The sequence below is a fragment of the Indicator indicator genome, chromosome 27, assembly GCF_027791375.1.
Source record: "Indicator indicator isolate 239-I01 chromosome 27, UM_Iind_1.1, whole genome shotgun sequence".
Taxonomy (NCBI): domain Eukaryota; kingdom Metazoa; phylum Chordata; class Aves; order Piciformes; family Indicatoridae; genus Indicator; species Indicator indicator.
Window position 1 is genome coordinate 1,433,902 of NC_072036.1, and position 13,110 is coordinate 1,447,011.

The 13,110-nt window shown below is 46.5% G+C and overlaps 1 protein-coding gene across 1 annotated transcript in view; it reads left to right on the forward strand.

Moving 5' to 3' along the window:
* The window catches only part of LAMA2 (laminin subunit alpha 2), a 500,110-nt gene that overhangs the window by 391,769 nt on the left and 95,231 nt on the right, over positions 1-13,110 (forward strand). Inside the window, exons 38-41 of the mRNA XM_054393014.1 lie at positions 307-423; positions 2,175-2,338; positions 4,936-5,074; positions 11,344-11,446. Of these exons, the coding sequence (XP_054248989.1) occupies positions 307-423; positions 2,175-2,338; positions 4,936-5,074; positions 11,344-11,446 (523 nt within the window). The remainder of the gene's footprint in view (positions 1-306; positions 424-2,174; positions 2,339-4,935; positions 5,075-11,343; positions 11,447-13,110) is intronic.

A 13,110-nucleotide genomic window follows, 5' to 3' on the forward strand; every position in this document is an offset into this window, starting at 1 on the left:
CTGTCCACACCTGGACTCTCTGGACCTCCTGGGGGTCTGTAATTTTATGTTTTTTTAAAGACACCCCTGTCAAACCATGCCAACTGTGCAGTCTCTCTGTTGTAGATGCCAAGCTGGGCACAGGAGGACAAAGAAAAGATACCTTACGTTGTATGTGCTTTGTTGTGGTCACTTGCTCTGAAAGCTCAGAGAATTGCAGAAGAGGCTTTGTGGCATGGTAACAAAGCACAGTCTTGTACTGGGTGCTGGTAATTCGCTCTGGCATCCTCTTTCTCATGCTTTGCTTTGTGTGGACACAACCCACAGAAAAAGAAGCAAGCTGTAGAAGATGGCAGACAAGATGTTGAAAAGACCCTGCAGGAAGGGAATGATGTCCTTAATGAAGCCAACAGACTTGCAAATGAAATCAGCCTAGCTGTAGAGGTGAGTGGTTTATCATCCTTGTCTGAGAAGTAGTACAATGAAGTAGGGAACAAAGTAGAGAGTTAAAATAAAATCTGATTCCTTTTCTTATCAATCTTGGAATATTTGAATTGGAAGAAATATTTTTTTTTAGCTGCTGAATGTCAGAAAACCTAATCTGCTAGATAAAAATTAACTTGGAGATTCAAGTGATTCATTGGATGACACAAAGAGCTAGCTCATAATTTTTCATGGACTCTGCCTCCTTTTAATAATACAATATTCAGCTTGCAACAGTGACTTCATCTTCAGAATTGCAGATGCAGCAGACCCAGTCACAATCTGACTGCCACTCTGTGATCTAGATGTAGATTTATCTGCACACAAACTGTGTGTGCACATCAGAAGGGTACTTCAGAAATCATTTCTTGCCTGTGGCAACAGTTTGGAAGTCTAGATAGACCAGGGAGAGGAGAGGATTGCACTCTCACCCTACATAATGGTTTTGAAAGTTCTGCCTTGAGAGTTTTATCAGCAGATTTTGAGATCAGCTGAAAAAAAATAAAAAGAAAAAAAATATAAATCCTAGCATCTTGGGTGCACATTGTGGAATCTACCACTGGATGTACAACAACCACTGAAGAACTTGGACTAATCCCATGAAGACATCACTGAATCCAAGGGTGGTGATATAGAATCATAGAATTGCAGGGTTGGAATGGGCCTGAAGGATCATCCAGTTCCAAACCCCCTGCCATGGGCAGGGACACCTCACACTACAGCAGGTTGCTCACAGCCACATCCAGCCTGGCCTTAAAAGCCTCCAGGGATGAGGCTTCCACCACCTCCCTGGGCAACCTGTGCCAGTCTCTCACCACCCTCATGGGGAAGAACTTCTTCCTAACATCCAATCTGAATCTCCCCATTTCTAGTTTTGCTCCATCCCCCCCAGTCCTGTCACTCCCTGACACCCTCAAAAGTCCCTCCCCAGCTTTCCTGTAGCCCCCTTCAGATACTGGAAGACCACAAGAAGGTCTCCTCAGAGCCTTCTCTTCTCCAGACTGCACAACCCCAACTCCCTCAGTCTGTCCTCATGGCAGAGCAGCTCCAGCCCTCTGCTCATCCTTGTGGCCCTTCACTGGACACATTCCAGAACCTCCAGATCCTTCCTGTAATAGGGGCTCCAGAATTGGACACAGAGCTCCAGAATATCATTGGTTCTGGAAATATTTCCATCTTACTTTGAAAATTGTTGTAACGAAGGGGAAAATTAGAAAGGAAACACATTGAAATGTGGTGTTGGAACAGGAATGGTGGCTCTTCAAAAAGTACAATTCTTACTAACACCATAAAATCACAGAGTTACAGAATGATCTGGTTTGGAAGGAACCTTCAAGATCACCCAGTTCCAACCCCCCTGCCATGGGCAGGGACGCCTCCCACCAGCCCAGGTTGCTTAAGGCCCAACCTGGCCTTGAACACCTCCAGGGAGGGAGGATTTACAGCCTCCCTGGCAACCTGTTCCATTGTCTCACCACCCTCACTGGAAACAATTTCTTCCTCACCACCAGTCTCAACCTCCCCTCTTCCAGCTCAAAGCCATTGTCCCTCACCCTGTCACTCCCAGCCCTTGTCAAAATCTCTCTCCAAGATATTTTAATAAGCAAAAATACATTAGAGACACTCAAAGGGCCCTGAATCTTCTGACAGTGGTTAGCTGTGACACTTTAATATCCTTAAAAGCTTAAAGACCTTTCTTTTGTCATTTGCAGTACATAGAAGGTGTTGCAGATAAGATACAGCCCATGTCTGATCAGCTGAAGGATAAAATAGATGACTTAACACAAGAAATTCGTGACAGGATGCTTCCACCAAAGGTCCTGCAAGCTGAGAACCATGCAGCCCAGCTGAATGACTCCTCTGGAATCCTGGATGGGTAAGGCAGCCAGACATTGGCCATGGTAAAATCATGAAGCAGCTCTGAAAAATTGCTTAGCAGAAAGGGCATTCTCCTTAGACCTTGGCTTCTGTCACTGGGAGCATAGAAATAACATGGGTTAGATGTGAGTGTGCAGCTACCCCACTGGTTCATTTGTGTGTGTGTCTCTTGCAAACCCTTTCTTACCTCTTGTGACACCTTCAGGCTGCAAGCAGTGCCCTCAGCTGCACTACAGCACAGTTTCACTTACCATATGCTTAATGCTATGTTGATGTGAAAAAACCTTATCTTAGAGAGCCCACTCTGTGTTGTCATCAACATTTGTTCAAAACAAGCACTCCAGAATCATAGAATTGTTTTGGTTGGAAGAGACTTCCAACATCACTGAGTCCAACATCAACCCAATACCACCATGGCCATCAAACCATGTCCCCACATGGTCCGATGGCCACACATTTCTTGAACACCTCCAGGGATGGGGACTCCACCACCTCCCTGGGCAGCCTCTGCCAATCCCTGACCACTCTTGCAGCAAAGAAAAATTTCCTAATTGTCTCTTAAGACACTGAATAAATAATAATAAAAAAAAGCTGCAGGATCAAGGACATTGAAGATTATATCTAAAAGCTAACTGTCCAAAATTAAAATTCCTAATGTGGTCAAATCAAAGGACCAAGGAATCCCCAGGGGCTGTGTGATCTTTCATCAGGATAAAGCCATTTGCTTCATGCACTGGCAGCAACCAGCCATATTTTACAGGAATGTATCCTCTCTACCTGTCTCAGGAATTCCAAAGTGTAACAAGCACTTTGAATGTCTGTCAGTTCACACTAAGTTTGCTGGGCAATACCATTTCATCTTGCTAATGGAGAGCCCTTTCTCTCCAATCACCCTCCAAGGCTTCAAGCAGTGTATCTGCTGATGATGAGGATGTTCTGTTGAGAATTAGAACATGGAACAGTTCATGAATTGAACCTCCACAGAACTGTTATTTTTTTCCTCTATACAAGGATATATTAGGATAGGTTTCTCCCCTGTGGCTAATCACCTACTCAGGAGGAGACATCACTGCTGTTTGGCAAAATCAGTTCAGTTCCCTCCTAAGCAGAAGGGATGTGAGCCATTTCTCAGCAGTAGCTAGCCAGCCCTCCTGGGCTGCACATTTCTCTACCACAGCATCACAAACACTGGCTGCAGCCTGTAGCTGAGAAGGAAAGCTGCTTCTCCAGGAGGGATGCACAGCAGTCTGTCTCCCTCCATTAACTGCACATGGAGCCCAGGGACTGCACCTTCCATCTCCTTTGTCTTCCCCATTTCATTCTGTAGAAATCATTACATACTCACTGAAGCAAGGATTGGAGCCCAGCTGGCCCAGCTCCCCAGAGAACAGATTAATTACCAGGTTAGAGAGGGAATTTCTCTTTTCTTCCACACACACTCTCTCAGGAATGAAGTATTTTAGATGAGATGGAATAGGCCCAGCAGGAGTAATCCTTGCCTCCCTCATAGTGCTATACACTTTGGCAGCTAAAGCACTGCCCAGAGAGACAGAACTCCAAGTTTGAATCCATTCTTGTCTAGTGCAGGTGGGGATTTTTAGCTCATTTACCCTTAATGCAGGACAAGCATCACAGGCAACAGGCTCTGTACTGGGACAGATGTCTTGAGGTTAATTCTGTAAGTGTAGTAATGCTGTGTGGAGAATATTTGAATGCATCATACACAGAATCACAGAATTGTTTGGGTTGGAGAAGCCCTCTGAGCTCATCCAGTCCAACCGTCAACCCAGCACCACCATGGCCACTAAACCATGGCCCCAGGGGCCATAGCCGCAGGTTTCTTGAACACTTCCAGGGATGGGGACTCCACCACCTCCCTGGGCAGCCTCTTCCAATCCCTGACCACTCTTGTAGCAAAGAAATTTTCCTAATCTCCAACCCAAACCTTCCCTGGCACAATTTCAGGCCATTGCCCTTCCTTCTATCACCTGATAATAGGGAGAAGAGCCCAACCCCCACCTCACTGCAGCCTCCTTTCAGGGAATTGTAGAGAGCAGTGAGGTCTCCCCTCAGGAGGTTCCACATGACTGTGGAACCCTAACTGTGAGGGTGCTGGAGCCCTGGAGCAGGCTGCCCAGAGCAGTTGTAGAGTCTCCTTCTCTGGAGTGTTTCAGAATGTGCCTGGATGCATTCCTGTGTGACCTGCCCTGGGTGTTCTGCTCTGGCAGGGGGGTTGGACTGGATGATCTTTCAAGGTCTCTTCCAACCTCCACCATTCTGTGTGATAACCTATAAACCAAACACAGTCTATAAACACGTCAAGAATGTGTGATCTGGATTATAGTGCCTGGTTCCATTCTTGTCTCACAGAACCTCCTCTTTTAGCAATCATTGGTTTCAATGTCTTTCTGCACAGATAAAATGTGAATTCCATTGAAGATGTGATGCCTCAACTCCTGAACTCTCAAGGGTAGCATCACCCTCTAAAGAAATGCCTGGGAAACAGCCAGGCTGGGTGGGGAAGGCAGGATACTATGTGCTGTTGAGCTCTGCTAGCAGGTTTAAGGGTGTGTTTCCTTTTTCCCATCCCAACAGAATCCTTGCTGAAGCCAAAAACCTCTCTTTCAATGCCACACGTGCCTTCAATGCTTATACTAACATCAAGGATTCCACAGATGAAGCTGAGAGAGTTGCCAAGGAAGCCAAGGCTCTTGCAAATGAAGCTATGGAAGAGGTAAGAAAAAGAAGTCAGTTGGGAAGGAGGCTGAGGTTTTGTGGGGGACTGTGCTACACTATCTCAGATCCAGGTTTTCCTCTTGCCACCACAGATTCTTGTGTTGAGATCAGAAAGCTGTGCCCCAGTCAGAGCTATGGGTACCTTCAGACTGTATCCCCATTTCTTCCTAACTCCCATTCCTTGTTTATCTTTCCCTTTTTCTTTGTTATTTTATCTCCTTTGATTTTCCACCTTTCAATCTCTGCCTATGGCTCAGCTTTGAGTCAGCAGTGTAGGTCACCCAACAGTCACAGAATGGTTTGGGTTGGAAGGTTGGAAGAAGATCATCCAGTTCCGACCCCCTGCCATGGGCAGGGACACCTCCCACCAGCCCAGGTTGCTCAAGGCCTCATCCAGCCTGGCCTTGAACACCTCCAGGAAGAGGGCATCCACAGCCTCCCTGGGCAACCTGTGCCAGTGTCTCACCACCCTCACTGGAAACAATTTGTACCTCATCTCCAGTCTCAATCTCCCCTCTCCCAGCTCAGAACCATTGTCCCTCAGCCTGTCACTCCCAGCCCTTCCCAAAAGTACCTCCCCAACTCTCTTGTAGCTCCCTTCAGGTACTAGAAGGCTGCTCTGAGGTCTCTTCTCCAGGCTGAACAAACCCACCATCAGCCTGTCCCATTAGGGGAGGTTCTCCAGCCTTCTGATCATCTTTATGACTTGGACCCTCTTCAGCAGCTCCATGTCCTTCTTGTCTTGGGGCTTCCAGACCTAGATGCAGTTCTCCAGGCAGTGTCTCACCAGAGCAGAGTGGAGGGGCAGAATCACCTCTCTTGACCTGCTCACCTTCTTGTTCCTCAGACTCCTCAGCCTGTAGTTCCCTTATCTGCACACAGGATGAACTCCCTGCACCTGGCAGAATTCTAGAAATGAGGACTAGTAGGAGGGGACCAGAAAGTTTTATTCATAGGAAACATTAAGAGCAGCTTCTGTGACTTCTTATCGTCAGTGTGAGGGGCTGCATGCAAAGTCACAGAGCAACCAGAGAATGTTTAAAGGCAGGCAAAGCCAGCTCAGCTCTGCAGCCTGAGTCAGAATGAGGAACTCAGCTCCTTACTGCACACATGGTGAGCAGAGAGCATCCTGGCCATAACCAGGATTCCTTTTTTTTTTGATGTCAGCTATCAAAGGACTCAATGTCTCATTTGTGGAAGCTGGTCAGAGAGCAGCCCAGGTGCACTTCACAGGCAATGAGAGGATAATGGGAATGCCAAACCCTGTGCTTGATGCAGGAGCAGAGAGATGAGCAGCGGCAACCTGTAGTTACAGCACTGGTAAATGGCTAATGGCAGCTTGCAGAGAGCTTCTCCAGTCAAATGGATTACAAGAACAGCAAAAGCAATCACATGCTGTCAAGGCCTGTGTTTAGGAGAGGGATAGAGCCATCTAACCACTGCACCACAACTTTAATATTTCCAGGCTGTTTGCAGTGCCAGCTTCTGTTCCAAGTCACACTAATCACCACATTTCTGTCTGGCTGGGAATAATTCACCTAGTTAGTCCACTAGCTCTCTGTAAATGATTTGTTTCACTGGAACTCTTAATTGCACTGCAGAGGTAAATAAGGAGCTGTGGAATGGGGTTTTTTTCCTTATCCTTCTCATTAGGATTGAATACAGATAGCTCTCTGTTGCTCCTTTGAAGACTGGAAGTGAGTGAGGCAGGCAGCTGTTTCAAGGATTGAATAGGAAAAAGAAAAGACACATAGAGAAGCCATGAAACAAAGGAAGCAATTACAGTGTGGCTACAAAAGAAATCTATCTCAGATGGTGAGCTGGCTGATTATGCCATGGAGAGATAATTTGAAAGGGACAGGGGTGAAGATGGACAATATGATATAAATAGAGGCAAGTGAGTAGCAAGGGAAGAGACTATTATTAAGGTGAGGCTTCAAGCATCTGGTGAGGTTTTAAGCATCTCTATTGAATGTATTCATTAGAGGGAGCTCCTATTTTGTTAGGAGCTTTCTACGTGCCACAGGGATCTTGATGATAAAGTAGAAAATAGAGGCAGCTGCTGCCTTTTAAATGTAATTGATACAGAGGAGAGGGTTGCCAGCAAATTACTTGCAGAGCAAGGCAGAGTTTAACCATTAGTTGATAAATGATCATGTGAGGATTTCAGGACAGATTTTAAAAGCAGGTTAATTGTGAAGTTCAGGCATCACCTCACTATTCTCTCTTGGGTTTAGGGGAAGGCTGTTGAATGTTTGCTCGTAAGTGAAGAGCTTCACTGCTTCAGGACGTGGTTTAACAGTTGCGGTGGTCTTAGCTTGATGGTTGGACTCGATGATCTTAGAGGTATTGATTCTATGACCAGAAATATCAGGGTCCCTCTGTTTGCAGGCTCCAAAGAACCAGCTTTTAGCTGAGCTTCAAGATGGGAGCACGGGTGCCCCCTTCATCAGGGCTGTCTGGAACACCATGATTATAGTCATAGAATGCTTTTGGTTGTAAAAGAACTTTCATCAAGTTCAACCATGATCTAACTCTACTGAATATGGTGCTGACCCATGGCCCTCAGTGCCACATCTCTCCCTCTTTGGAACACCTCCGGGGATGGGCATTCAACCACCTCCCTGGGCAATCTGTGCCATTCTTTAAGAACCCTTTCAGGGAAGAATTTTCTTCTAACGTCCAACCTAAACCTCCCCTGGAGCAACTTGAGGTCATTTCCTCTCATTTGTTACTAGGGAGAAGAGCCCAACTCCCACCTCACTGCCACCTGCTGTAGAGAGCAATGAGGTCTCCCCTCAGCCTCCTCTTTCTTTCTTTTCTTTCTTTTCTTTTTTTCTTTTTTTCTTTCTTTTCTTTCTTTTCTTTCTTTTCTTTCTTTCTTTTTATTTCTTTTTCTTTCTTTCTCTTCCTTTCTTTCTTTCTTTCTCTTCCTTTCTTTCTTTCTCTCTTTCTTTCTTTCTTTCTTACTTCTCTTTTAAAATTTTATTATTAATATCATTATTTTTACATTATTATTAATATTATTACTTGGTTTGTAAAGGGCAAATTCTTTTGTTTTCAACTTAAGCTAATGTTGCTGAAAGCAAGATGTAAAAGATACTTAAAATCCATCCTGATTACAGGAAGCCTGAAAAATGACTAGGAAAAAAAAGTATTACAAATATGACAGAAAAATTCCTCCCAAGCTTTTTGTGATGGATTTGCTCTCTGCTCTAGCAGCAAAATAAATTTATCACAGATGAGAAATCTCAAGCTTTCAAGAAGTTTCCACATCCCATTATTTAGCCAAGGCAGTAGCTGACTGAAGAGAGGGGAGCCATGTTAGCAGATCCTCCTACAGATCCCACAGATCCCAGTCACAGTTTTACAGAATCACAGAATCACAGCATGGTTGGAAAGGTTGAAAGGGATCTCCAAAAGTCATCAAGTCCACCCCCATTTCCAAAGCAGGGTCACCTAGAGCAGGTTGCACAGGAATGTGTCCAGGTGGGTTTGAGGAGACTCCACAACCTCTCTGGGCAGCCTGCTCCAGTGCTCCAGCACCCTCACACCAAAGAAGTTTCTCCCCAAGTTCAAGCAAAACCTCTTGGGTTCCAGTTTGAGCCCATTTCCTCTTGTCCTACCACTGGGCACCACTGAGAAGAATGCAGCCTCATCCTCATGACCTCCACCCTTTAGATATTGATCAGCATTGATCCAGATCCCCTTTCAAGCTGCTCTTCTCCAGGCTAAATGGCCCCAGGTCTCTCAGCCTCTCCTTGAAAGAAAGATGCTCCAGTCCCCTCCACTCAACCATATCAAGTCCTTTAATAATAATAATCTATTTTTTAAGGCCATGGTCACAGAGTGATCAGTCCCTGGGTTCTGTTGCTATTGGGAAAAGACATAAAAAAATATTATCTGTTTGGACAGGTGCATCTGGCACAAAATCTGGCCAAACATTCTTCTTTCAGGAGCAATCTTCAATAGCTGTGTGGTCAGGGATTGGAAGAGGCTGCCCAGGGAGGTTGTGGAGTCCCCATCCCTGGAGATGTTCAAGAAACCTGTGGCCATGGCACTTTGGGACATGGTTTAATGGCCATGGTGGCCTTAGGTTTGTCATACACCAATATCTTTGTTCATGCTCAAAATGCAATTTCCATAGTCAAAATGTCTCTTCAAACTGGAGACATTCCCCCTGTGCTCATTGGTGAGGCAAAACCTTGAGTACTGAATTAATTTTTGGGGCCCCTCACTATAAGAAGGACATTGAGGTGCTGGAACTTGTCTAGAGAAGGGCCACAAAGCTGAGGAAGGGTCTGGAGAAGAAAACTGGGGAGGAGCAGCTGCAGGCACTGGAGTTGTTTAGTCTGGAGAAGAGGAGGCTGAGGGGAGACCTTATTGCCCTCTACAGCTCCCTGAAAGATGGTGAGAGCCAGGTGGGGGTTGGTCTCATCTCCCTAGTAACAAGTGATAGGATGAGAGGAAATGGCCTCAAGTTGTGTCAGGGAAGATTTAGGTTGGAAATTAGAAGAAACTTCTTCCCAGAAAGGGTTCTCAAAGACTGGAACAGGCTGCCCAGGGAATTGGGTGAATCCTCATCCCTGGAGGCATTTGAGAGAGGCAGAGATGTGATGCTGAGGGACAAGGGTTAGCAGCAGCCTTGGCAGAGTTGGCTCATGGTTGGCCTGGACGAACTTAGAGAACTTTTCCAACTGAACCAGTTCTGTGATTTGATGATTCTATGATTCCATATTCTGTACCCTGTGACATGGCAACATGTGCCATGAGATAGCCTGTACCAAAAGACTTGCTTCTGAAGTTTGTAAGTACCCAAAGCATTCCCTAGGATTTTTAAAAGCAAAAGCAATGGGCAAGTCCCAGACATGTTTTTTAGACTGCCATTGAAAGCCATCCAAGATCCAGCAGTATGTGAAATATCACCTCTGGGCTTGCTCATTATATAAATAATGAAGAGCAATAATAACTGTGGCATTTAATTGACACACAGTTAATTTTTTAGTACATGTATCTGCCCTGGAAAATGAAAAGTAAGTGCTTCTTAATTACATACCAGTTACCAGGGTATGACCCATGACTAATCTCAAATGTTCTCTGGCTGTCAGGAGTATTCTTAAATCAATGGATTCATTATGATGTGTGACCTGAGTTTGGTCTTACAAACTGAACAAGAAGTGGTTCAGAACCTCAAGCATTTCCTACCACCTTAACAGACCAATCTGCTTCAGAAAATCCCTTCCATATCTGGATCAGCCTCTGCACTCCAAGTGGGGATGGATGCTTTTCAACAGAAAGACCTTTAGGTAGCATGGTGTGATGGAGGATGGTTATTTACTTAGAAAACTGTTTAAGATTAAGATTGGTGGCTGACACCAAGCTGTGTGGTGTGGCTGACGTGCTGGGGGGGAAGGGATGGCATCCAGAGGGTCTTGGACAGGCTGGAGACCTGGGGCCAAGCTGACCTCATGGAGTTCAACAAGGCCAAGTGCAAGGTCCTGCAGCTGGGTCAGGGCAATCCCAAGCACAAATCCAGGCTGGGTGAGAAGTGACTCAAGAGCAGCCCTAAGGAGGAGGCCTTGGGGGTGTCAGCTGGTGACAAACTCCCCAGGAGCCAGCAGTGGTCCCTGGCAGCCCAGCAGGCAGCTGTGTGCTGAGCTGCATCCAGAGCAGGGAGAGCAGCAGCACAGGGAGGGGATTCTGCCCCTCTGCTCTGCTCTGCTCACACCCCACCTGCAGCACTGCCTCCAGCTCTGGGGCCCACAGCACAAGAAGGACCTGGAGCTGCTGGAGAGGGGCCAGAAGAGGCCATGAAGATGATGAGAAGGCCAGAGAATGTCCCATAGGACAACAGGCTGAGAGAGTTGGGTCTGTTTGGCCTGGAGAAGAGAAGGCTTCAGGGAGACCTTAAAGCAGCCTTCCAGTACCTGAAGGAGAGCTGGGGAGGGACTTTTCAAAAGAGCTGGGAGTGACAGGATGAAGGACAATGGCTTTGAGCTGGAAGAGGGGAAATTAGGAAGAAATTCTTTCCAGTGAGGGTGGTGAGACACTGGCACAGGTTGCCCAGGGAGGCTGTGGCTGCCTCCTCCCTGCAGGTGTTCAAGGCCAGGCTGGATGAGGCCTTGAGCAACCTGGGGTGGTGGGAGGTGTCCCTGCCCATGGCAGGGGGTTGGAACTGGATGATCTTCAAGGCCCCTTCCAACCCAAACCATTCTAGGATTCTATGATAGATCTTCTTCAACTTCTGACTTTCCTGTTTGTCTACAGACTTCTGGTCCTCAAGGATCACTGAAGGATGGTGCCAAGAGCTCTCTTCAGAAAAGCTTCAGGGTCCTTAATGAAGCCAAGATGTTAGACAATGATGTGAAAGGTATGTGCAGAACATGGCATTCAGGGCCATTAAATACAAGAAAAACCACTTGAGCCTTCTGAGCTTCCAGCATGAAGAAGCCATAGCAGTAGGAAGCCTAATTCATTATCTGGCTTGAAACTGAACAACGTATCCGTGGAAATGATTCTCCTGGTTTGAGGCCAAGCATGATGTAGAGATGCTCATCCCCTCTGTGCTATTCTTGGACAGGAAGCCTGAGGAGGGTGGAGGCTTGATCTTGTCTTGATAACTGCAGTAAGGGCAAGAGTCAGTGGGGAGGAGAGGGGAGTGAGAGCACTGGTTCTGATTTTCTCCCTGATGTGGCAGAAAATTAGCAGAAACCCCAAGCCAGCATTAAATTTTTATTCTTGTCATAGAGAAGCAGGGTTTGCACTGGCAGTCAGAGACACCACAGCTCCTCAGGGTGCTTGTGGGACTGTGCCAGGGAAGGGAAGGCAGGGGAGGTAGAGAATGAAGCTATTTGCTTAACAGAGACTAATGGGAGGGAACTGCCAAGAGTTTTCTTAAAACAAGGAAACTAAAAACATGTTTCCAGAGCAAAAGAAATTACAATTTTTGCACAGAGAGAAAAAAAAATAATCTGTGCCTAAAAACTACTGTGTGTCTAAATGTGAGTCAGATTATCATAAAGTCCATAGACTTCAAACCAAATAATTTGGTATTCCAGTGGGGGAAAAAAAAAAGAAAAAGAAAAAGAGTCTGTCATTTCTATTCAATATTTTCAGAGTGGGAAGTGGAGGGTGGGGAGGTTGGGGAAGGTTTGAACTGTGCTATTTGGTGAGTTTTGCAGCTGGGCATTCAGGGCACACTGTGCCACAGAATCACAGAATCACCCAGGTTGGAAAAGACCTCAGGGATCATCAAGTCCATTGCCTAATCCCTAACACCTCCTGACAACTAATCCATGGGTCCAAGTGCCACAGCCAAGATTTTTCTGAACACCTCCAGGGACAGTGACTCCAACACCTCCCTGGGCAGCACATCCCATGGCCAATTACTCTTTCTGGGAAGAACTTTCTCCTCACCTCCAGCCTAAACCTCCCCTGGCACAGCTTGAGACTGTGTCCTCTTGTTCTGCTGCTGGAGCCTGGGAGAAGAGCCCAACCCCCACCTGGCTACAACCTCCCTTCAGGTAGTTGTAGACAGCAATGAGGTCTCCCCTGAGCCTCCTCTTCTCCAGGCTAAACACCTCCAGCTCCCTCAGCCTCTCCTCACAGGGCTGTGCTCCAGACCCCTCTCCAGCCTCCTTGCCCTCCTCTGTACTTACAGTGTCCTTAATATTTTCTCATCAATAAATAGAATATTCCTGGCAAATACCATAGTGTGAGAAGGTAGGACAGCAGGCAGTGTGGACATGTAGGAGGTGTTCCTTGCGCACACAAATGCAGGATGAGGAGCACCTCTCTGGGGAGCAGTTCTCTAGAGCAACACTGAAGAGAAGCATGGATCATAGAATTGTCTTGGCTGGAAAAGCTCTCTCAGCTCATCCAGTCCAACCAGCAACCCAACCCCACCATGCCACTAAACCATGGCCCCAAATGCCAGGGCCACAGGTTTCTTGAACACCTCCAGGGATGGGGACTCCACCACCTCCCTGGGCAGCCTGCTCCAATCCCTGACCACTCTTGCACCAAAGAAATTTT